At 34.8% G+C, this 25876-nt stretch overlaps 2 protein-coding genes across 2 annotated transcripts; both read left to right on the forward strand.

The window, feature by feature from the left end:
• The first annotated feature begins 2135 nt into the window (after positions 1 to 2135).
• LOC132189201 (topless-related protein 1-like) lies at positions 2136 to 10614 on the forward strand. Its single transcript, XM_059603805.1, has 25 exons — positions 2136 to 2346; positions 2783 to 2894; positions 3077 to 3256; positions 3366 to 3479; positions 3577 to 3735; positions 3864 to 4041; positions 4121 to 4244; positions 4372 to 4442; positions 4531 to 4684; positions 4805 to 4914; positions 5005 to 5074; positions 5163 to 5236; positions 5330 to 5425; positions 5505 to 5600; positions 5711 to 5838; positions 5937 to 6171; positions 6271 to 6435; positions 6694 to 6837; positions 7388 to 7498; positions 7626 to 7805; positions 8195 to 8323; positions 8397 to 8492; positions 9112 to 9300; positions 9475 to 9641; positions 10218 to 10614. Exons 2-25 carry the CDS (start codon positions 2812 to 2814, stop codon positions 10411 to 10413), a joined length of 3249 nt encoding a protein of 1082 aa, XP_059459788.1. The 5' UTR covers positions 2136 to 2346; positions 2783 to 2811; the 3' UTR covers positions 10414 to 10614.
• Positions 10615 to 12283: 1669 nt separating this feature from the next.
• Positions 12284 to 15018, forward strand: LOC132190001 (phosphopantothenoylcysteine decarboxylase subunit VHS3-like). Its single transcript, XM_059604864.1, has 3 exons — positions 12284 to 12662; positions 14387 to 14445; positions 14533 to 15018. Exons 1-3 carry the CDS (start codon positions 12549 to 12551, stop codon positions 14876 to 14878), a joined length of 519 nt encoding a protein of 172 aa, XP_059460847.1. The 5' UTR covers positions 12284 to 12548; the 3' UTR covers positions 14879 to 15018.
• The last annotated feature ends 10858 nt before the right edge of the window (positions 15019 to 25876 follow it).

The raw sequence follows: 25876 nt of genomic DNA on the forward strand, positions 1-25876 counted from the left end.
CACAAACAAAGTCTTAAAGCTAGGTTTTAACCTAAGAATTACTACCTTGGGAAATTAATGAGCTCACCTGTAATTAACTAGGGCTGACAATTTTGACATGAACACGACACGAAATTAGCAGGACTAGGTTTACTTTAAACGGGTTTGGGTCATAAACGGGTCAACCCCGTTTATATTGCTCTTAACGGGTCATGTCACGGGTCACCTATGGGTGACCCGCCATATGATTATCAACGAGGCCAGTGATTCAACGATGCCTTCTTTAATTGTCATCATCATTGGATGTCTTGACGAAGGACTAAAATGGGATTCAAGATTTGTCATTTCTCTTAACCAAAAAAAAAAATCAACATCAATCAAAACAAAACATCAACATTGATGGAGAACGATGTTTACCTATATTTTTGGTAAAAACGAAAATAATGAAAATATTAAAAAGAATATTAGAGCAGTGCCACTTTATCATAATTTTACATGTTCTCAGACAATGAAAATACAAAAGGAAAGATTGTCACAATTTTCGTTGATTGTCAATTTTATATTATAATTCGATTTTATTTTATTTGGACTTTATTTCCCTTCCTTGGGTTAGATTTGCTTTAATTATTTTTCTTTCCTTATTATGATTATGTTTACTATTGCTATTAGGATTATGTTTACTATCACTACTAGAATTATGTTTACTTTCTCTACAAATATATTTTTTTTCTATAAATAAGCTAATTTATTATGTAAAAACTTATTAAATTATTATCAAATCAGAGAGGTTTCTCTCACATTATATATTTCTTTTAGCTTGTGAACTTGTTTTTAGACTTTGCTATTTGGTTAGTTACCGTAGTCTTCCACTACGTCAAACATTAATGTCATTTCTTCACTCTTCTCTAAAGAAAAAAATATCAAAACTTTTTCTATACTTTATATCACATCAATAAATTCTTTTATCTTAATTTTTTCTAAACAGAAAATCCTTATTCATTAACCCTTAAAGTAATTTTTTTTTTTTTTGTCATTTTGCAAAGGAGCAATGAAAAATTATTAGATTTTGTTATTCATATGAACCAAAAGATTTAATTGCGATTTTTTAAATAAGAAAAAATTACAGTTGACCTCTCAAAGTTGACAATATTTTTCAATTCAAACATTAAAGTTTCAATTTTTACAATCCACCCCTACAAAGTTTCAATTTTTTTTTTTTCAATTTGACCAATATTATCCCAAAATTCTCATATTGCCCTTAATTTTTATTTTATTTTATTTTTATTTTTATTTTTTATTAATAAAAAAAAAAAAACAAATTTGGGGGTGCAAAAATAGCCAGATGGGTAAAGGGGTGGCTATGGGCACCCTGATTTTTTTTTTTAATAATTTTTTTATAAAAAAAATAAAAATAAAAATTAGGGGCAATATGAGAAGTTTTGGATACAATTGGTCAAATTGCAAAAATTTGAAACTTTGGGGGGGTAGATTGCAAAAATTGTAATTTTGGTGTTTGAATTGAAAAACGCTATCAACTTTAAGGGGTAAACTATAATTTTCCCTTTAAATAATTTCAACAGAACTTTAACTTGTAAGCTAAATTTCGATCGAGTATAATAAACTGCTCGTACTATATGCCATACGAATGACTCATATGAGAATATACTTGAGCACCACTCTATTAAGTAATTATTGTATTCATAATTTTTTTTTTTTTTTTTTTAAAAAAAGGTCAGAATACCCTCTCACTCGATGCGAATATTACATGCAACAAGGACAACTCTTTACACCCCATGCCGACGGTAGTCTTGGTGGATATTGGAAAGTGTGGTTTGAGTTCCATGGAAGTGCTCCGCACAATGTCGGTCGCTGTCTTCTTTAAACAAAAGTTGAGATAGCTATGGCAATGGTCTTTCGCTTCTGGACCCCACATCCGACCACTTGACAAACATGCACAAAAACCTATTACTTATTTGGTAAAACACGATTTATCATGATAAGATAAGCAGCTGCACTTATCAGATGCCTCGTGAGTGCCGCCTCTTAGTATAAATCTCTCTCTGATGCAGCCACCCATCAGCATCTTCTGGGAAAGAGAGTTTTTATTTTTTATTTTTTTCTTCTCTCTCTCTCATACTCACAGAAAGAGAGAAAGAGAGAGAGAGAGAGAGCGTTTAGTGCTCTGTTTCTTCTCTGTTTTACAGGTGAGCCTTCCTTGTTTTTGCCTTTAGCTTTCTGAAGGCAACCTTTTTTTTTTCTACCCCCATATTCTGCTTTCCAGCGCCTTCGATTTCATTGGATTAGAAGTTAAAAAGCTACTTTACTGTTTCTGGTTTCGGGAACCGTACTTTTCTCTAATTTGTCTAGGTAATTCTTGCTCACCCGTCTCCATTTCTGCAATTTTTTTGTTTAATCATTTGAATCAAGTGGGTTTTTCGTGTACTTTCTGTAAAGCCTGATTTTTTTTTTTAGTATTTTGTTCTAATATTGATTGACATACATATTTTTGGCGTTCTTAATTCAATTTTGACATTCTAGTCTTGATTTTCTCTTTTGATCTTAAGTAAAGATGTAAAAGCTCTGCATGCTTCAATGGAATACAGTTTTTCTGAGAAATGATATGAGGGTCCATTTAGTTTGAAGGATTACACAAGGTTTAAAAGAATATATATTTTCTCTCCAAGGAAAAACCTTTTATTGGGAATATTTTTTTACTGATGAACAAAACAAAACAAAACAAAACTCTTTGTTTGTTTACTTGTTCCTCTTGTTATTGTTGTTAGTGATAATGGTTCGTTTGCAGGTTTCTGTGACAAGAACGGGAAGTTTCCAATGACTACTTCTCTCAGTAGGGACCTCATCTTCCTGATTTTGCAGTTCCTCGATGAGGAAAGGTTCAAGGACACTCTTCACAAGTAATTTCTCATCCAATACCCTTGTTTTCAGCTTCCAATTTGTTATGCTGCTCGTGTAATTCTGTTCTAATGATCTTTTTGGTCCTTTGGTTTTCTGTTTTGTTTTTGTTTTTGTTTTTCTGTTTCGTTTTTTTGTTTTTGTTTTTGTTTTTGATTTTGATTTTGTTTTTGTTTTTGAGTAGGCTAGAGCAAGAATCAGGATTGTTCTTTAACCTCAAGTACTTTGAGGAGTTGGTGCTTAGCGGGAACTGGGATGAGGTGGAGAGGTATCTATCTGGGTTCACCAAACTGGATGATAACCGGCACTCTATGAAGATCTTTTTTGAAATTCGAAAGCAGAAGTACCTTGAGGCTTTGGATAAGTAAGTTTGCGATTCTTAAAAAAGAAAAACAAGATGGCAGTTTTCAGTTTTCTTGATCTTCCTTAAAGCATTTTTAAGTCCTTTTTTCTTATGGGATTTTGTTAATCAGGCTGGATCGCGGCAAGGCGGTGGATATTCTCGTGAAGGATCTGAAAGTTTTTGCTTCATTGAATGAAGACCTGTTCAAGGAAATGACTATGCTCCTTACACTGGATAATTTTAGGTATATGTTTTATACAGAAATTGTGAGTTTCCACTTCAAGTTCGCGATAGTGATATATGTAGATGGCATTATGAAAATCATATGGGTTGTTATGCAGGGAAAATGATCAACTCTCTAATTATAGAGATACAAAGACAGCAAGAGCAATCATGTTGATTGAGCTCAAGAAGCTTTTCGAGGCAAATCCGCTTTTCCGTGAGAAATTGCAGCTCCCTAGCATAAGAGGTTCAAGGTTAAGGATGCTCATCAACCAAAGGTAACATATGGCAAGTTAACTAAAGGAAGATCTAATTATTGGGGTGGTATAGTATGAAACTCATTAGAAATTCTGGTTATGTTTATAGGCCATGAAGATTAAATTGTTTTTGGTATGTGATTTGACAGCTTGAATTGGCAGCATTCACTTTGCTCAAATCCTAGACAGAATCCTGATATAAGAACACTCTTTGTGGATCACAGCTGTAAAAATTCCAATGATTCATTTGCACAACTTGCTGCTAGCAATCAGTTGATAGGTTCCCCACCACAAATTGAAGGTTTTCTGCCAATGGCTTCAAACGGGGTATATGATAAAGTTACATCTTTTCTCTCTTACAGTCTCCGCTAAATTTTCTAATGCTGTTTTTTTTTTTAAACTCCAGCCGTTCCAACCTGCATCAGCACCATTTCAGGCACCTCTCACCACATGGATGTCAAATCCCTCAATTGTAGCTCATCCAACAGTTGCTGGAGGTGGTATTGGTTTTGGTAGTGTAACAAATCCAGGTAGTGATGTGACTGATTCACTAATTTTCTTTACAGCCCTGAGTGAACTTCATATGTTGTACTAATCTCAGACATGAAAACGCGTCCAAGTGCATTCCTAAATATGAATTTTTTTTGCCTGCTATAGCTGCAATTTCAAAGGGTATTGGGGATTCTGATGATATATACAGAACAAGGTTCTCTGGGGCTTCAGACAGGGTTAGTTTAATAGCATAAGCACATGATCTTAATTTTTGGCTCTCAGTTAATACAATTCTCTAAATTATATCTTTACATTTTTCTGTAGGTGATGTTGCCAGTAATCAATCCTGGTCCAAAAAGTCACACCATGATATTTAACCCAACCGAGGAATTGCCCAAGACTGTAGCACGAATATTGAATCAGGGGTCAGTTCCCATGAGTATGGATTTTCATCCCATTCAACTGACACTACTTCTAGGTTGGTTTCCATGGCCTTTTTTTTTCATGAGCATTTGGTTTTTATAGTGGTTATTATATCAGGTTCATCTTATCTGTTTAAGATTAAATTGACTAGTGTTTCCTAATGTGATTTTTTCAGTTGGGACCAATGTGGGGGGCATAAGTTTGTGGGAAGTTAGTTCAGGGGAGAAGTTGTTTTCTAGACATTTTCAGGTATGGAATATTGGAGCAAGTTCGATGATGTTAAAGGTATGTTTCCTTCTCAATCAATGTAATTAAAAGCAAGTCAACAGTTCATTTCATCAGAGAAATCTGAATTCTAAATCTGATCATATGCAGGCAACTCTAATCAAAGATCCATGTGTCTCAGTTAAGCGTATAGCGTGGACACTTGACGGTTCTTTATTTGGTGAGATTAAAGAAATGCACTACAACATTTTTTGAAATAACCTAAATCACTATAATTCATTAAACTTTTTTGTCCCTTCATCCAACAGGAGTTGCATACTCTAAGCACATGATACAGCTATATGCCTTTCATGGTGGGAATGACATTCGCCAACATTTGGAGGTAGGTTTGTTTTCTTCTTTCTAGTGATCGATCGTTTCTTTTTTCTTTTTTCTTTTTTTTTTTAACACCTTTCTTTTCTTTTTTAATTTCTAGATTGATGCTCATGTTGGAAGCGTGAACGATCTTGCTTTCTGTTACCCTAATAAAAAACTCTCTGTTATAACTTGCGGTGATGACAAGACCATCAAGGTTGGTTATGAAAATAGTAGTTATGTGGTTAGTCATAGAAAAAAGGTTATTTATTTACGTTTATTTTTTGTCTTTATAGGTGTGGGATGTGGCTACTGGTGCAAAGTTGTATACTTTTGAAGGTCATGAGGCTCCCGTTCATTCTGTTTGCCCTCACTGCAAAGAAAATGTTAATGTGAGGAATCTGCTTGATGCTTCAATTTGACTAATTTATACACCACTTGCCTCCTTGGGCTGATTTGCTCTCAGTGTATTAAAAGTTCTGCCCTTGTTGTAATGCCTCAGTTTATCTTTTCAACATCAGTGGATGGAAAGATAAAAGCATGGTTATATGACATGTTGGGATCTAGGGTTGATTACGATGCTCCTGGCCGCTCATGCACTACAATGGCTTATAGTGCTGATGGAAAAAGGTTTATCTACTGACTTTTACTCCATTATAATGTTTTCTTTTCAGTCTAATTCTATTATGGATAACCTCAGAAGTAGATGCTTTGATTGAACATTGTAGGCTTTTTTCATGTGGAACCAATAAAGATGGTGAGTCACACATTGTTGAGTGGAATGAAAATGAAGGTCTTGTGAAGAGAATCTATCAAGGATTTTATAAACGTTCTCTGGGAATTGTTCAATTTCATACAACCAAGAACCGTTTCTTGGCTGTTGGTGATGACCATTCAGTTAAATTTTGGGAAATGGATAATGTCAATCTTCTGACAAGTATTGATGCTGAGGGTGGCCTACCAGTAAGTTATCTTATGGGTGTTTGTATATATATATATATGCGCGCGCGGGCGCAAAAGGAACAGTAATCTGACTTGCTCAAATAATTCTTTGAATTTAAGGCAAGTCCACGTATCCGTTTCAACAAGGAAGGCACATTATTGGCTGTTTCTGCAAATGACAATAGAATCAAAATCTTAGCAACAGTTGATGGTCTCCGGTTGATGTGCACTTATGAAAGTCATTCTCTTATTGCAGCAGGAAGTGCATCTGAAACTGTAACAAAGGTCAGTCTTATAAAACCTTCTTTTATTGCACTAAATAGAAAAAAGACATTCTATTCAAGCACTTTCTATATCATGCAGGGTGCAATTCAGTACACTTTAGAGGAATGCTAGTAATTCCATCCCACATAATTTCTGCATAAGTTTTAATTACATTAATTTCTCTCTCTCAATATTTCTTCAAATTGAAATAAATCTCAGTTGCTGTCATTAATACTTAAAAAAGTACCCTTGAACTAACTCATTCAGTGGTCTTTTTAGAATGAAGATACAAGAAACTTGGAGGATGCAAAACTTAAATTAGCTGAAGAAGTCAACTCAACAAAGAGTTGGAAGCTCACTGAAATTAGTGAACCTGCTCAGATTAGGTCATTGAGGCTCTCAGCTTGTGCCAAACCAGACAAGGTATGATTTCTTATGGATATCAGATATTGTCAGGGATACTGAAACGATTCTTGATCCTTTGCACATACAAATGGACAGTAGTTTGGCCTGGTGCTTATTATTTATATTCCTATCTTTCTGAAGTATACACTTTATACACACATTTTACTTAACGTCTAGCATGCACCGGATTTCCATTACAAGTTTGTGAGCATATTAGCAGAAGTGTTGTTAATTTATAGCTATTATGAACCTAATTATTCAAGTTTTCTAGTTCCACACAGTTTTCTATAGGTAAATTGTCTGGATTAAATTCACAAAAATTTATTTGAACAAGTCTTGAGCACCATTCAGTTTAATGGTTTATTGTTTGAATTAATTAATACCTCAAACAAAACATTGGTCATATAAATGCAGCAATAGATGGAATTCTAACGCCATAGGTTCTTTTGAATTGATCTCAGATGCCACCTTTTTTATTATATCTTTCATCTTTTTAGAGTTTGTTATCTTTAAATGCCAGATAATTAAAATAAAAAGTTTCTGATTGGGTTCTCCTATGACCGCGCAGATCTCAAGGTTGATTTATACTAATTCAGGTACCGCTATTTTGGCATTAGCCACAAATGCCATCCATCTACTCTGGAAGTGGCCGCGAAGTGACCTTAACTTGAATGGCAAGGTATAAAGTTCCTATCTTTTTTCTAAATCTGTTCCTCTTAAGTTCCTTTTGATCACTAGCTTTCTGTTTCACTCTCAACCTACACTTTATTAAATAAGTTTAAGATGGTGATAATGATGTGATGCAGGCAACGGCCAAGATTACTCCTCAATTGGTACAACCATCATCAGGCATAACAATGACCAATGATTTAACTGAGGCTAAACCTGAAGAAGCTCTATCATGTTTTGCTTTGTCCAAGAATGATTCTTATGTCATGTCAGCATCTGGAGGGAAAATTTCTTTGTTTAACATGATGACATTTAAGGTAATGTTTGAAACCAAGTCATTGTGAGGTGTGGATTAAATGTGCTTGTTGAAAATGGGTGAGAGCTATATGCTTTCACAAAATATAATTTCTTTTCAGCTGCAGATGTCTGTGAGAGAGCTTATTTGCCAGGTCACTAATGGTTCTAGGCCTGTTTTAATTTTGGTTAATAATTAACACAAGATTTGAGACACTAAAGTATCTTTTTTGTCTCATCCCATTAGGGGTGAAAAGACTGTTACGGTTAGTGGGTGGTTATTAACCGCCCGCCTTTTCACCCCTACATCCCATCATCCATAAAGCAGAACACTTGAGGCTTATCTTAATGCTGCATCTGGTGTACTCCACACTTTGACTGACCAATTATGAGTTTTGTTGGGAAATCACAGACAATGGCAACTTTCATGCCTCCACCACCTGCGGCAACATATCTTGCTTTCCACCCTCAAGACAACAATATAGTTGCTGTTGGCATGAATGACTCCACAATTCACATATATAATGTTCGCGTAGATGAGGTAACGTATATTTATTATGATACTCATTAAAATTGAATATCAAGGAAGCTGGTCATGTTCTTTCTTGTTGTAGGTTATGAGCAACCTTACAGGTCACTCTAAAAGAATCACTGGCCTTGCCTTCTCAAATGTGCTGAATGTACTTGTTTCTTCAGGAGCAGACACTCAGGTTAGTAATTCATTTAGTATAGCTTGCATATAAGGACATCAAATAGTTAGAACTAGGTTTCACAGTTGTCTGATGTGATAGATTTTCTTGTTTGATACCTTCAATCTGTTTTGGCTGATGGGGGAAATGACTCACTAGACATGGTTTTCTTGTACTTGGTCATGTGAGAGAGAGAGAGAGAGAGAGGGAGAGAGATTTCCAATATGAATGGGAGATCATATCCAAGGGAACTCTTCAATGTACCATACATAGAAGTGAAAAATAGACACACAACTGAATTTCACCCTTCATACGAGTTGTAGACAGTGGACTAAGAGCATGTTTGAAATTGTGTTTGAAAAATAAAGCTTTTAAGTCAAAAAACGTTTTTTGGCAAAAGCTACATTTTTAAGCTTTTGCCAAAAATGTGTTTCGGCTATTTTTAGGTTTTTTGAATCCTTAAAAGAACTTTCAATTTTTTTTACCAAACGGATTTTTATTTTTCAAACGGACTTTTTGAATGTTAAACACACTTTTAGACCCTTCAAACGCACACCCAAACATGCCCTAAATCAAACAAACATGGTCTTCAAATTTATTTCTGATATATGATCAAAAATTTTGTATCCTATTCTCCCAGATTATCGTGTGGAGCTCTGATAAGTGGGAAAGACAAAACAGTGGTTTCTTGCAGATTCCAGCTGGGAGAACATCCACGGCGATGTTAGACACGAAAGTTCAGTTTCACCAGGATCAAATACACTTCCTTGGTGTAAATGGGACTCAACTTGCCATATATGAAACAAAGAAACTTGAATGTGTAAAGCAGGTATCCTCCTTTATAATTGTTCTATGAAAATTGTTAAGGATTTTCTTTTATTATGGAGACAAGCCAGTAATGTATGGAGAAAAAACAATCACGGATGAGCAATTTCCTTCCACTCTACTCCCTCTTTTCCCCCATTTTTCTTCAGAATATTTAATGATTGCTCTGTGTTTCCAGTGGATTGTAAAAGAATCTTCAGCACCAATCTCCCATGCAATATTCTCCTGTGATAGCCAGTTAATTTATGCAAGCTTTTTAGATGGAACTGTGCGTGTATTTGGTGCTTCAAATCTCCATTTACAATGTCAGATTAATCCCACTGCCTATGTTCCATTTAATGTCAGGTATTCATTTATCCTTTTTCCAATCTATCTGTCCAGATGCTTGGCCTATGTTTCATTCAGTGAGATATATGTATTATCAACTTTTCCTAATCAGTAGTTAGCTTCCATTGTTCAGTTTCAAAAGTTTAAGCATAAAGGAAGAGTACATAAATATAATAAAGAAAATTGTATGAATTATCAAGTATTTAAGACATATCCATGTTGTTTATAGTGACTCAAAGATGGCAAAAGAGGCTTCTTCTTTTCCTTCTTCTTCCACTTTTGTGGTATTTAAGGGCCTGTTTGGGATTGCGTTTGAGGGATCTAAAAGTGCGTTTAACACTCAAAAAGTCCATTTAAAGAAAAAAATACTCGTTTGATAAGAAAATTAAAAACGTTTTTAAGCGTCAAAAAAACTTAAAAATGGCAAAAACGCACTTTTGGCAAAAGCTTAAAAATGAAGCTTTTGCCCAAAAGCGCTTTTTGACTTAAAAACTCTATTTCTCAAACGCAATTTCAAACATGCTCTAAGCCTGAATTCAATATATATGATAATTTTCTTTTTCTTCCACTTCTTTTTTTCCCATGTTGATGCAGTTCTTCAGCATACCCACTTGTGATTGCTGCACATCCCCAAGAACCAAACCAGTTTGCCCTAGGACTAACTGATGGGGGGATTCATGTGTTTGAGCCACTTGAATCTGAAGGCAAATGGGGTGTGCCCCCACCTGTTGAGGATGGATCACCCAGTTGCATTTCTATTGCATCTCCAATGGATCAACCCCAGAGCTGATGTATAGCAGTAAACAATTTGGCTGCCTTTTTTCTAACTTTATCAGACTGTTTCTGCATATTTGGGTTAATGTTAGTACCAGCTATCAGGTTATATCTATATATGTAGTTTGCTGTAAGACTTGTTGAAGTTTATACATCTCTTTTGTATAGAATGGATGTTATGTTTGATGCATCAATTAACTGCTGTGCTATACTCTTACTGAATTCTAGCTGTTAACCAACTATAGCAGAAAAAAGAAAAAAATTAGGACATAGTTTTCCTTTAAATTAGGTTGAATGAACTTTTTAATCCAGTCTATTAAATTGATATATATTTTTCAAGTATGAAATTTCACATATACTTTTAATTTGACCTGACATATGTCCTTAGAACATTTAAGATGAATGTGCGAATCACTTGCTCTAAGGACAGACGTTAATTTAATAACTTGGGTTGAAAAAAATTCTTCAAATCAGTTTAGATTCAAACTCAATTTGAAGAAAAACTTTATCCATAAATTTATTGAAATTTATTGTTCTTATTACTAATTGTACATTGGTCATTTCACCCATTTTGCCCGTCTACTTTAATCCAAACCTTAACGGAAGGAGGACATTGCAAAAAATTAGAAGTTTAATTGATTACTAAATTGAGATTTTATTTTTATTAAAAATAAAATAAAATTGGGAGGACATTACAAAAGTGATAGAAATTTAGGGGGGCAAGTGACATTTTTGCTAAATTTTATTTAAGACAAAAAATGAAACAGACATAAAGACCCACATATTTTTGAATAATCTATAAGTAAATTCAACCACGTTTAGATTATATCACAAGGAGTAATGTTATTTTTCACACTTATTTATGACTATAATCAAGCCAAATCGAGCTGAATATTGAATGTTTAAGCTTGATTTGTTTAATTATTTTCGAACACGAGCCAAACTCGAGCTTATCACTGAGCTATATAATCTGTTCAAGTTCTGTTCATTTTTTTTTTGAACAATCTCGAATTTGTTTACGAGTTGTTCAATTAACTTATTCATTCCATATGTAAAATAAATGTCGTTTTTTTTTTTAATCCATACTAATTATTAGTTATTTAATTATGGTTAAGATTTATTATTTGAGTAATTAAAGAAATTAACTCAAATCTCTAACTGTCTATGAGTTTATATATTTATCTTATAGTATGTATATACATTCATCACATACACTTGTGTGTGTGTATATATACATATAAACTCACTCATATACACACAAATATACATATATTTATATCTAGACTCATAATTACAATAATTAAAATTATATATATTATATTAGCTATAAATTTTTTTTTTATCTTTTTAAATACTTAACATATTTTCGTTACAAAGTTAAAAATAATATTATAAAAATATAAAAAATAAAGTTATACGAGCATATACGAGTCGAGTTGAGCTTATATGAGTTCGGCTCATTTAATAAACAAGCCTAAATTATATGAGTTGAGCTTATATGAGATCTCTATTCTTTTAATAAATGAACCGAGTCCGAATTGAGCTAATTCAAACTGAGCTTGTTCAACATAGCGTGTTTTAAATGGCTGATATGAGAAGTTACTTAAAATATGTTACGTCATTCAATGCAGAATGAGAGTATGAAGAGTAGCATCAGATCAGAATACGATCCTCTTTATTTTAATAAAAACTAAAAGTATTTATTTTATAGTCCAAATTTAAAATGAATGCATCTAACGGTATATATAATGTATATATTAACACATCTTTTTTTAAAAAAAAATTGGATAAACTTTAAATGTAACGGACAGCCTATTTATTAAGTCACAGGATCAGGTCTCGCACTCCGACAGTTATAGTCAAAGTCGGATTGTACATAATGAACGGTTCCGATTTGGCCTGTCATCCTGTGACGCAAGGAGTCCACCGTCGAGTTATCTTCTTCTACACATCAAATACTTTTTCTAGAACTAGATCCCAAGTACATACAAGTAAAGCGGCAAAGCGGTCGATGTCCTGATCCTCTCAAAACCCTAAACCTTAAACCCCTCAAAAGGTTCCAAAACCCTAAAAACTCTCACCGCAAGAAATCTCAATTGGTGTTTTTTTTTTTTCTCTCTCTAGAGTATTCGTCTGCTGGGGTCCGGGGAGATGGATATGGATACTATTCGCTCGAACGCTGTCGTTTTGGAGGGCTTTCTCTGCTCTGTAGCGGTTGAGACGGCCATTGTCGCTGCCAAGTCTCTTGCTTGCTCGCTCTTGATGGTATGAACTATATGGGTATCTGAGATTTCGCTATTCTTTGCTATGTTTGCTACTATGAGTTTATAATTACTTTTATTTTTTATTTTTTTGAATTTTGAAATGTGAATTTGTTTTGTATCGTGTCTTTTGGGTTTCGCTTTAATTATTTGATTGTGAGAAAGATGGGTTTTTTATTGTGAATTATTCCTGTTAATTGTTATCCAAACCTAAGAGATTGGTCATGTTGCATTTTGTTTTTCAGTACAGGGAGTGTTTGTATCAGAGGAAACTGGCCTTTTGTATTTGAACGTTGTGTTGAAATTGTTGATTGCAAGTTTCTTGAAAATTATTGTCCGGGGCTTTTAGTGGGGCTTGGAGAATAAGGGAAGAGTCTTCCTTGAATCTCTCTTCTTCTTATTTTGGTCTCATTGGGTTCAAAAGAAAACTGATATGAGTAAATCAACTCCAGTTTTGTAGCTGTGGTCCGGGCATTGGCCTTGACGCTGTCTATTAATTTCAAACCTTGAACATGTGTATGATTTAATTTAATGTTTAAATATTTCATTGGCTGGCATAGGTGTTTACACCCTTTGGTTCTCCTCTTGATGATTGATCTTATGCTGCCGTATGTATTTTTCATGTTTTTGGTTTGATAACTTGGTTTTTAGCTCCAAGTGGAACCCGTGGACTAACTTGGTTCCGGCCTCTGCATAGGTTAGGCAAAAAGATTGCGTTGGTCTTGTTTAATTCATGATTTATTTCCAATTTCTCAGTCTCAGTTTGTGACTGCTCCTCCTTTTTCACACTGATATGTTGTATTCCATCCTATTCTCCTTGCAGGGGAATATGATACATGTGAAAGAATGATTCTTGTGTACATGTACAACTCTAATCATAGTAATGCTACTCTTCACACCCATTTATCACACTCATTTTACATAGACTAACATGACATGTTTTAAGTAGCTTCCAATGTCAGTCACTTGAGAAAAAAGAAAAGAAAAGGAAAGCCACTTAAAATACTCAACGTCAATCGGTATAAAATGGGTGTGATAAACGAGTGTGAAGAGTAGCATTACTCCGCTAATAATCCTCATTTGTAGTGTTGCAACATTCTCTTCCCATAAGTATTTTTGATCTAGACGCATTTATTAGGCTAACCATCCTTATCCTGTGGGGAGTAGACTAGGTGAGAGGATTTGCTACTTGTTACCCTTTTTTTTTTCCCCCTATAACCGGCCAGCATTTCCATTGTGAATACGTATGGAAATGACTGTCAAATTGAATAGAGTTTTATGAGGGAAGAGACATACATAAGTAATTGTACAAGTGTTTCCTCAAAGGAAATGATCGGGTTTTGGAACTTGTTAGCAGCCTAAATGATGAGCATGCATTATCATTTTATGTGTGTATTCATGTCTACGTTTTCCTTGATCTTTGGAGGTACAGAGTGTTAGCTTTAAAGTAAGGACATGGCTGTTCACAGTTCACACTATTTATTGTACATATGATTGAATTGTGTGATGTAGTGAAAGAGAAATTCTGTACAATCTGAAAAATGCCATGTGCAAGGGATTGTAATTAATTTGGTATAAGCATTAATCTCTAGAAAGGGTGTGTGTGACCTGTTGTGTCACCTTATTATTGATCTTTGGGCTCCACTTTCTTACTTCCCTTCCAAAAACACAAATTAATCTTTCTTTAAGGTGTAATATTATTTAATATGAGCTTGGATTTGTTTTCAGATGGGCGTTTTGCCAAATGGAATTGATGTCTTCCCCAAAGAGCCCGATACATTTGGCGGGTTAGTGTCTTTATTTCTACAGCCCTGTTTTAATTCCTGCTCAATTTAGCTTTGAAAGAGGTAGCACTAAACCAATTCATTTTTCAGGTTTCCAGTCTCTGAGCTGCATGCAGTGAAAAAACCTTGCCCCGAGAACAAAGATGCCAGTGAAACAGAGGATGATGAAGATGAGGATGATGACGATGCTGCTGTAGATGAAGAGGATGGTGATGGAGACAATGACGATGATGAATCTGGTGATGATGGTCAAGATGAAGCGGATCCTGAAGATGAGCCTGTGGCCAATGGGGATGGTGGAAGCGAAGATGATGATGATGATGACGAGGACGATGATGATGATGATGATGGGGAAGAAGATGAAGAGGATGAGGAAGAAGAAGATGAAGAAGATGAGGAAGAGGTGCCTCAGCCACCTGCGAAGAAGAGAAAATAAAAGTGTGAATTTTTTTTTTTTTTTTTTTTGACCTTTTTTCTTTTTCTTTTTTTTACTTTGGCATCTTTTGTTGGATTGTGGGGGGTGGATTCTAATAAACTTCATTATCTTTCTAATTCTACAGCTCTATTATGCTACTTTATATATTCTGTCCAATAACGTAAGAACTATACTAAAGAATAAAATTATATATTAAATGAGGAAGCAAGAAAGTCCAAAGAACCCCAAAAAAAAAAAAAAAAAAAAGTTCGAAGAACAATCTATTTCCAGGATTGAGTAGGGTTTGTTTTTTTTTATTTATTTATTTATTTTGGTTTGAATAATAAAATAAATAAATGCCATTAAGGCAACATGGGTAAGTTTATATAAGGATGAAATCAATTTGAAATTTAATACTAATAGTTCTCCCCTCGAGCTTTCCAGAGAGCATCTTGTCTCTCATGTAACTCTGGTTTCACCTCTTTCAGATTCCTTTGTTTTATTTTTCTTCTTAATTCTCTTCTATTTGTGTCGTCTGCATCTTGAAGGTAAGATTTACTGCGTTTTTCCTCCCTTCTCCACTAACGCTCGAGGGAGTTGTAACCTTCAAAACACAGCAAATTGTATTGTAATAATAATTAACCTCCTTTATTTCATCAGTAACCATCATTTAAATGATACAAATGAGTCAAATGACAAGTTATTCCCATTCACTTATTTAGATGGTAGCTAGAAGTTCTTTTCAACACGCAACTGTGACAGCCTCGGAAGGAAAAAAGAGAAAAGGAGGATCCCAAGCATAAGAAAACTTGATCGAAGCCGAAGCGGATCCTGCCAAGCTATTGCCTCCGATGAGGAGGCATTTATCATCAGCTTCCTTTGAAAAAATAGAAGGATCAATGCTTTCTGCAGCCTGAAATCCCTTGCAAGACAATTTTATCAGCTTCTGAGGGCAGGCGCAGTTGTTGATCACTGTCACGTCCCATACCGGCTTCTCTTGTATCTGTCTCCCGCTCCTCACCGTGCCTATTGTAAAGTCGTTCAAAGTGCAGCCGTACACCCCTGCATGCATGCATTTTTTTATTAATTCATTACTTTATTTAACTCCGCTTTGGTTTGTGTCGTGCGCACAAATACACGCAAAGACGTAAGCTTTGGTTTGTGTCGTGTGCATAGGACACAAGCTAAGGGTGCTACGAGTCTTCAATTACTAATGTGGCATCTCCAACTTACGTTATCACATTGAACACAAGACAAGCATTTAGTTTGTGTTGTGTGCATAGGACACAAGCTAGCTAAGGGTGTTATGAGTTTCTAATTATTGATGTGACACCTCCGGCTTGCGTTCTGTGCACTCCGAACACAAGACGCAAGCCTTTGGTTTGTGTTGTGTGCATAGGATGCAAGCTAGTTAAGGGCGTTATGAGTTTCTAATTGTTGATGTGACACCTCCGGCTTGCGTTCTATGCACACCGAACACAAGACGCAAGCCTTTGGTTTGTGTTGTGTGCATAGGTTACAAGCTAGCTAAGGGTGTTGTGAGTCTCCAATTACTGATATGACATCTCCAGCTTGTGTTCTGTGCACACTGAACACAAGACGCAAGCCTTTAACTTGTATTGTGTGCATAGGACACAAGCTAGCTAAAGGTGCTATGAGTCTCTAATTACTAATGTGACAACTCCAACTTGCGTCATGTACACAAAGAATCCAAGACACAAGCCTTTAGTTTGTGTTGTACAAACTTTGTTCTTAGACAAATAACATACCAATGTTTATTAGTCAAAGCCAAGCAAAACAGGCCAAAAATGCTATGACAAAATTCTAAAAGAATCTTGGAAAATAGGTTGTGATTTTCCAAAAGAGAATTCCCACAAGAGGTGGAAGAAATTTCATAAAACAACTCTCTAAAAAGGAAAGCCCCCTTTTTGAGAAACTGAGAAAGGATAAAGAATTTGTTTGGACAAAAAAAATTCAGAATTGGCAAAACAAATCAAAAGAATTCTACTCGAGCATTTGGCCTATAATGTTTCTTTGGCCTAAAAGTTTTTGTACAACGAGGTTTAAAGGAAGACATGTCGTAATATAGGAAGGGTGTCTGATGTGTGTTAAGAATTGGGACAAAATAAAACAAGAAAAGTGACAAAATTAAGCAATTTATTGTACCTTTGCTAATGAGACCCAGAAAGAGAATAGCAATAAAATACTCTGTGATGACTGCCATTGCTAAGAAATTTTTCCAAGTTCTTGGTATTTGGAGGAGAGAATGGGCATGTGATCTCCAATTATTTGCTCTGGAGTTCCATTGATAATTATGGTATCCCCGTAAAATTAGCTCAAAATAAACTTTAACAGATTTTCTAAATGAATTAATTTCCTTGAGAATTATGGTAAGTACAACTTTAACAGAAATCTCTTCACAATGTTATTTAGGAGACAACTTTTCACCGATATCTCCTCAAATTAGCTCCAAATAACCACATCATTAATTTTTTAATTGAGAAGATCTCCTCAAAAGTGTGAATTTGGATCTTTTTTTTTTTTTTTTTTTTTACTTTTACTTTTACTTTTACTTTGGCATCTTTTGTTGGATTGTGGGGGGTGGGGGTAGTAAAGGTCAAGCATGAAAGGCAGGGCCAGCTAGACCACTAGGGGAGTGAGGTGCTCGCCTAAGGCCCCCAGATTAATAAGGTCCAAAATAAATAAAAAAATTTTGCCAAAATTTTTTTTAATAATTATTTTTTTTGTTGTAATTTAAGGCCTTTTTTTTTTTTTTTTTTCCTTTCCTTTCTTTTTCTTTCTCTCTTTTCTTCTCCACTGCCGACAGCCCCCCCTCTTATCTTCTTTTTTCTCTTTCCTTAGTTTCACTCAAAACAGAACGTGATGAAGAGAGATGAAGCGAGAGAGAGAGAGAGGCTAGGCGAGAGAGAGAAACATTTGTATCAATGAGGTAAGGATTCATAGATTTTTTTTTTTAATGTTTATTTTTGTGCTTGATTTTTCTTGTGGGTTTTGTATGAGTTTTTGTCCAATTTTTTTGTAGGTTTTGTTTGAAACAGGTGTATCAAAGAGGTAAGGATTCATTAATTTTTTTTTTTTTTTTTGTAATGTTTATTTCTGTGCTTGATTTTTTTACTGGGTTTTGTATTGGTTTTTGACAAATTTTTTGGTGGGTTTTGTTTGAAACAGAGGTGTATCAAAGAATCAAGTGAGGAAGTTAATTACTGCCACGATATATATATATATATTTGGGGTTAGTTTGCTTTTGTGTGCTTCAGTTTTGAAATATGTGCTTAGCAGAGATTTGGTGGGGTTCTTGGATTGATTCATAAAAAAAATTGATTTTTTTATTGTTGTGTTTATTTTTGTAAGGATTAATAAAAATGAGAACTCTAAATATAATAATAATATTAGAATAAATATTATTTAATTAATATATAAATATTAAAAAAAACAAAGGCTTCATTTAAAAGTTTCGCCTAACGCCCCAGAAAAAATTGAGCCCGCCCTGATAGAAGGGCTCAGGTTGTCTGTCGACATGGACTAGAGAAATATGCATGCAGTTCTAATAAACTTCATTATCTTTCTAATTCTACAGCTCTATTATGCTACTTTATATATTCTGTCCAATAACGACGTAAGAACTATACTAAAGAATAAAATTATATATTAAATGAGGAAGCAAGAAAGTCCAAAGAACACAAAAAAGAAAGCCCAAAGAAATGAGTAGTTTTTTTTATTATTATTTCTTTGCTTCATTTATATTTTTGGTTTGAATAACAAAAAAATAAATGCCATTAAGGCAACGTGGGTAAGTTTAAGGATGAAATCAATTTGAAATTTAAAATACTAATAATTCTCCCCTCGAGCTTTCCAGAGAGCATCTTGCAACTCTGGTTTCAGATTCCATTTTTGATCTCTCCTTGTTATTGCCAATTGGGAAGGCTCCTCCCTCATCCTCTACCACCTTTTTATTTTCCTTTTTAAGCACTTTTTTTTTTTTCTTTTCTTTTCCTTGTTCTCTTCCTCTTGTGTCGTCTGCATCTTGAAGGTAAGATTAATTTGCTGCATTTTTCCTCCCTTCTCCACTACCAGCTCCACCTACCTACCTTCGCATGCGACGACACTCTCTACCCCTACGTTCGATAAATGACTATTTTGAAGGAGTCGTGACCTTATTGTTATTTTGAGGGAGCCGTAACATTCAAAACACAAGAAAATAATAATCAACCTCCTTTATTTCATCAGTAACCATCATTTAAAATTTAAATGATTCAAATTAAATGACAAGTTATTCCCATTCACTTATTTGGATGCTAGCTAATTAAGCTAGCTAGCTAGAAGTTCTTTCGACACGCAACTGTGACAGCCTCGGAAGGAAAAAAGGTAAAAGGAGGATCCCAAGCGTAAGAAAACTTGACCGAAGCCGAAGCGGATCCCGCCAAGCTGTTGCCTTTGATGAGGAGGCATTTATCACCAGCTTCCTTTGAAAAAATAGAAGGATTAATGCTTTCTGCAGTCTGAAATCCCTTGCAGGCCAATTTTATGAGCTTCTGAGGGCAGGCGCAGTTGTTGATCACTGTCACGTCCCATACCGGCTTCCCTTGTATCTGTCTCCCGCTCCTCACCGTGCCTATCGTAAAGTCGTTCAAAGTGCAGCCGTACACCCTTGCATGCATGCATTTTTATTAATCCATTACTTTATTTTACTCCACTTTGGTTTGTGTCTTGCGCACAAAGACACGCAACCTAGGACTAGTGTTACGAGCCTTCGATTACTAATGTTACGCCTTCAGCTTGTGTCACAGAACACAAGACACAAGCCGTTGGTTTGTGTTGTGTGCATAGGATACAAGCTAACTAGGAGTGCTATGACTTTCTAGTTATTGATGTGACACCTCCAGCTTGTGTTCTGTGAACACAAGACGTAAGCTTTAATTTGTGTCGTGTGCATATGACACAAACTAGCTAAGGGTGTTGTAAGTTAATTACTGATATGACATCTTCAACTTGCGTTCTGTGCACACTGAAGACAAGACGCAAGCCTTTAGTTTGTGTTGTGTGCATAGGACACAAGCTAGCTAAGGGTGTTGTGAGCCTCTAATTATTGACATGACATCTCTACCTTGCATTCTGTACGTGCACACCGAACACAAGACACAAGCATTTGGTTTGTGTTGTGTGTGTAGGACACAAGCTAGTTAAGAGTGTTATACGTCTCTAATTACTAATGTGACACCTTGTGTCCTTTGTACACATAATACAAGATGCAAACCCTTAGTTTGTGTTGTACAAACTTTGTTCTTAGACAAATAATAGACCAATGTTTATTAGTCAAAGCCAAAAAAAGAGGCCAAAAATGCTGTGACAAAATTCTAAAAGAATCTTGTAAAATAGGTTGTGATTTTCCAAAAATGAATTCCACAAGAAGTGGAAGAAATTTCATAAAAAATCTCTCCAAAAAAGAAACCTCCCTTTTTGAGAAACTGAAAATGGATAAAAGATTTTGTTTGGACTAAAAAAAATTCAGAATTGGTAAAACAAATCAAAAAAGATTTTACTCGATCATTTGGCCTATAGTGTTTCTTACCCTAAAAGTTTTTGTACAACGAGGTTTAAAGGAAGATGTCGTACTATAGGAAGGGTGTCTGATGCGTTAAGAATTGTGACAAAATAAAACAAGAAAAGTGACAAAATTAAGCAATTATTGTACCTTTGCTAATGAGACTCAGAAAGAGAATAGCAATAAAATACTCGGTAATGGCTGCCATTGCTAAGAAATTTTTTCAAGTTCTTGGTATATATATATATTTTTGAAATACAAGTTCTTGGTATTTGGAGGAGGGAATGGGCATGTGATCTCCAATTATATGGGAACAGGATCCTCTTCAGTTCAAATGAACTGAAAATTATCCAGTTAGTTATACTTGATGCGTATTTTTGTCTCTTCATTTTTTGAGAGGATAAAAATAACCCTCCACTATAACTAACTGAATATTATCTAGTTCAAATAAACTGGAAAGGATACTAATTCAATTATATATGCTCTGGTCCCTAAGGGGTAACTCAATCGGCTGGGAATCACACTTCATGAGGGAAGCAGAGGTCACTAGTTCGAATCTTCCTCCTCTTCCTGTGCCGACATGTCAAAAAAAAAAAATTATATATGCTCTGGAGTTCCATAGATAATTATGGTATCACCTTAAAATTAGCTCAAAATCAACTTTAACAGATTTTCTAAATGAATTAATTTCCTTGAGAATTATGGTAAGTACAACTTTAACAGATGTCTCTTCACAATTTTATTTAGGAGACAACTTTTAACAGATATCTCCTCAAATTAGCTCCAAATAACCACATCATAATTTTTTACTTGAGAAGATCTCCAAATCTAGAATGATTAGAATGAGAAGATCTCCACATCATTTAATTTGGGATACCCCATTTAATCCTTTAATTAGGTTAAAAGAAAAAAAAGAAAAAAAAAAAAAAAGTCTACCCACACCCATTGTTTACCTCCTCTTTTGGGAGGATGGGGTATAATAAACGGAGAGAAAATGCTAGGTGTTCTTTTAGTGTTCTCCCAATTGTGATGTGACTTTTAAAATCACCAATAATTAAAATTCAATAATGATAATCTCAAATTCAACGATAATTTTAAAAGACACATCACAGCTGGAAGGACACTATGAGCACACTAGAAGAACACATAACATTTTCCTAAACGGAGCTAGAGGGGGATGAAAGAGGTCAAACACCCCTCTAACCCGCTTAAAATTTAAGTAGTTTATGTATAATTTGCCGTTTTAGGCTTTTAGTTATGATTACCCGCTCTAAGAAAGAGTCGAAAGCAGTTATAATGTTATGTACTCAAAAGGCAAATATGTGCTTTATGGAGGAAAACTTATCAAAGGTCAAAGCAATTGTAGCCTCACAATTTACATAAAAAGATTTACCGAATATATTATAGGGTGGGAAACTACCCCAAATGGCTCCTAAAAATAGGAAAATGCTATATTTTTTCTCCGGGTTCTTTTTCTATCTTTCCACTTTTTAAAATTACCATTGAATCTGTGAAACTATATGGGTCATACACATGGACCCCATATTGACCCGAGGGGTCCAACCTTATCCTCAAAGGAATTTGACCGATTGGCTTCCAAACCCTTTAGATTTTTGACCGAAATCAAGTGGAAAGTTGAAAGTGGCTCATTGGAATTCTGACGAACCCAACTTGATCTAACTTTATCGTTTTAATTTAAAATGGTGTCGTTTCCAAGCTTGAGATTAATGACAACAATAATTTTATTGAGCCTCAATTGAATTATTAACAAACTCTTGTTGAGGTAGATTAAGCGTAATTAATAGAACATTTCTTAAAAAATAAAAATATGACATCATTTTAATTCAACAATGAAGAAATTAAATAGCAATTGCAAAATATGAAAATTTGCTAAGGACAACTAAATAAATTATAAATTACATTTATACGTTTTGAACAATATAATAGGTTGAGTCAAAGGGGGGCAGGAGGGGGGCAAACACCCCCTTCTGAGATTTTTTTTTTTTTTTTTTGAACTTGGCTCAACTTATTGCACATATTTCCCATCGCATTAAAAAAAAAAAATCACGCGTGTTTACAGGTAAAACAATTTACCAACCTCTGGCTGCACCACCCTTAGTTGCAGTTGTTGCAGTTGCACCACCTCTAGTTAATGGTCCTCTTGTAGAAGCTCCTCTGGTTGCACCACCCCTATGTGTAGGTCCTCTTGCAGTAGTGTCAATTGGACATGCTTCTTCAGTTAGGTCAATGTGTATTACGCCTTTGTTTTTTATATGAACACTACAACAAATACCAGATATCTGATCAGAATGGCGAGTCCTTGTTGCAGACCCTCATGTGGACAATATAAGAACTCATGTATCTTCTGTTAAGGCTCTAGCTGACATACCTCATTCTAGAAGCAGGATAATGCCTGCACCAAATCCTTGTTCATGATCAAATCCAAGGGGAGGTGAGACTCTTCTTTCATCACAAATTAGGGGGAGGTGTGTGGTCTCTCTCATCAACAAGTCTTAGGGCATTTGTTGCTTCTGGAGCAGCACCACTTGGATGATTTTTACTCTTAACCTATTTTCCAAAAACAAAACAAAACAAAAGTAAGAGTATGAACATTAGTAAAAACAATTGGGTACATCTTGTTGTTCCCATCTCTTCCAACTTCAGAAAGTAGTTTGCCCTTAAATTATCATTTTAAAAAGCACCCATCTACCCCTATGATAGGCTTACAACCCTCTAAAAAGCCTTTCTTCATTGCTGCTAGAGAAACATATATTCTTTGAAATTTTGGAGACACATTTGGGTTTGGTTTGTCCACTTTCATCGGTACACAACTTCCATTGTTAGTCAGCCTCAAGGTTTCACAATAGTCTCATAGCCTCCCATATTGATCCTCAAGCTTAGCATATATCTTTTTTCTTTTGGCCTTCCTTCTAACTCTATACATCATGCTTGGATTTACATCCACCCTCCATTTATCATTCACTTCATGTTGGATTATATCCAAAGGCATGTTGGGCTGAATCCTAAACTTTTCTATTAGCTTGTTGGCTAGTTGACCATGGAGTTTCTGTATTTCCTACCACAAATATGTTTAAACTGTAAAAAACTTATCTGAAATGACTCTTCATCAGCCATCTTTCTTGCATACACCCAGTACTGATATTTGGCATCTCTACATACCACTATGCACTTCCTTAATACATTTTTTTAAAATCTATTGTCCTTCCCCCTCTTAAGGTTATACACCCTAACAACTTCTCTAAAAAATTGAATGTTTGGAAATTTCATACGAAGATTAATGATTGGATTAACTAGATCCACAACATGAAAATCAAATGTGGTTTCACCATCTTCATCACGAATGACTGCTGACTCAAGTATGTCACTCCTACCCATTTATGGGGTGGGGTGTCATCATCATCATCTTCAAACGATTTCTTCAACTTACAACCACTATTATACCCTTCATCTTGGTTAACAGTAGCATCTCCCTCTCCCTCATCATCAACATCATCATTTCTATCTTCATCACCCTCTTTGTCACCTTCTTTATTACTTTCTTTTATACTTCTCTAATTCCTATCATATTTGTCACTCTGACTCTCAGCTACATTGGAATTGTTAGGCTTTGTTTAGGATGGTCCAGCCCCACGAACTCACAACCAAGTTTCCTGTTGAATCTACTCCCATAATAAAGCTCAAACACTAATTTTGAAATGGCCATCCTCCAAGGTGAAAATAAATATTTAATAACACTAAACATTGTCCTTCCATTTGTAATAAACAAAATGAAAGATGGACAACAATAAATGGTTAAATATGGGACCACTATTTTTGAACAATAATAAAAGATAGACAATAATAAAAGTATAAGGAAACAAGTCAATAACATATTCATTTATAGAATAATAAAGGGTTAAATAGGGGACCACTAATTTTGGACAATAATAAAATATAGACAATAATAAAAGTATAAGAAACACTAAACATACAACAAGTCAACAACATATTTAGTTACAGAAAAATAAAGAGTTAAATAGGGGATCGCTAATTTTGGAAAGCACAAAATGTAAACCAACAATCAACTACACACAAAGCACGACCAAAATATGCACACCAACCCCACCATCCACATGTGAAAGCAACATTCCAACCCTATCATCTATCAACGTCACATGTTTCATTTTATTCAAAAGAGTTTCAAAATTTCACAAATCAAAGGCAATAATTAAACAATAAAAGTAATTTAAGAACTACAAGACAATGGATTTGAAAAACCCACAATATTCCCCCCAAAATCCCCCAATTTTACACATAACCCTAACTCTAAAAAGATGGTTTTTTTTGGATACCTTCATACATCTATAATCGGAAGATCACGAAAACTTTTCTGCCATGCCAGTCAACTTCACCTTTTCTCGAAAGAACTACAATATTTTGTAACTCGAAACAGTCGAAGAACGAAGAACATGGAGAAGCTTCTGCTATCTCTTTGTCTTCTCTAAAGCACGTTGGGTTTGAGGCTGTCGAGGGGAGTTGAAAAGAAAAAAAAAAGTTTAAAAATGGTTAAACATGCGTGGATGTTATTATGGGTAGAGTCAAGATTTCACGTGGGGTTGGGGGCAATCTGGGAAGAATTAGAGCTAAAAGCTCACGTGCGTGTCACGTGGTTAACTTTCTATCTAAGAAGATAGAATTCAGTAACGAATTGATCGAATTGCAAAATTTTGTAACTTTTTTAGGGTACATTGCAAATTTTTAAATATTGGGGTTCAAATTGAAAAATGGGTCAAACTTCGAAGAGGTAAAGTGCGTTTTTCCCAAAAATATGTTTCCCTTCCCACCTACCACGTAACGCACCGACCCTAGTCAAATAATAATTTTTACTCTCAGTTTTGCAGTTTCGCACAATCTCCAATAACAAGTGTTACTATAATGCAAATAGTTTTTCTTGTCCTTAAAAATTTTAGGTATGTAATTAAATTTTTCATTGATTTATTTTTAAATTTATATCCATTTATTTTAAAATCTACCATTAAATATGTGGGACTGACACTTGGGTTGACAAGAGTTTAAAGATATAGCATGTCTCATTAAATAATAAAATTGTCAACGTAAACTTTTATATTTAGATTAGGGAAATGATATATGTTCTCCTGATATTCTTCTTGTTAAAGTATTGATTAAGTGATTAAATTTACATCTTCCTATTAGCTTAAGTTTTTGGGACAAATGATGATTTAACATGGTATCAGAGTTAGAGGTCCTGAGTTCGAATCTTGACTCCGTCAATTCACCCCACATTTAAATTAAATATTTCACATGTTGAGCCTTACCTATTAAAAATAAGTTTGAGCCCACAAGTTAAGCTTTTAGGACAAGTGCGCACATTTCTTGTGGTGGGCTTTTGAGTATGGGGAATGTTAGGTGTTCTCATGTTAGTTTGAGTCAAGATT

The sequence above is a fragment of the Corylus avellana genome, chromosome ca8 (genome assembly GCF_901000735.1).
Source record: "Corylus avellana chromosome ca8, CavTom2PMs-1.0".
Taxonomy (NCBI): Eukaryota; Viridiplantae; Streptophyta; class Magnoliopsida; order Fagales; family Betulaceae; genus Corylus; species Corylus avellana.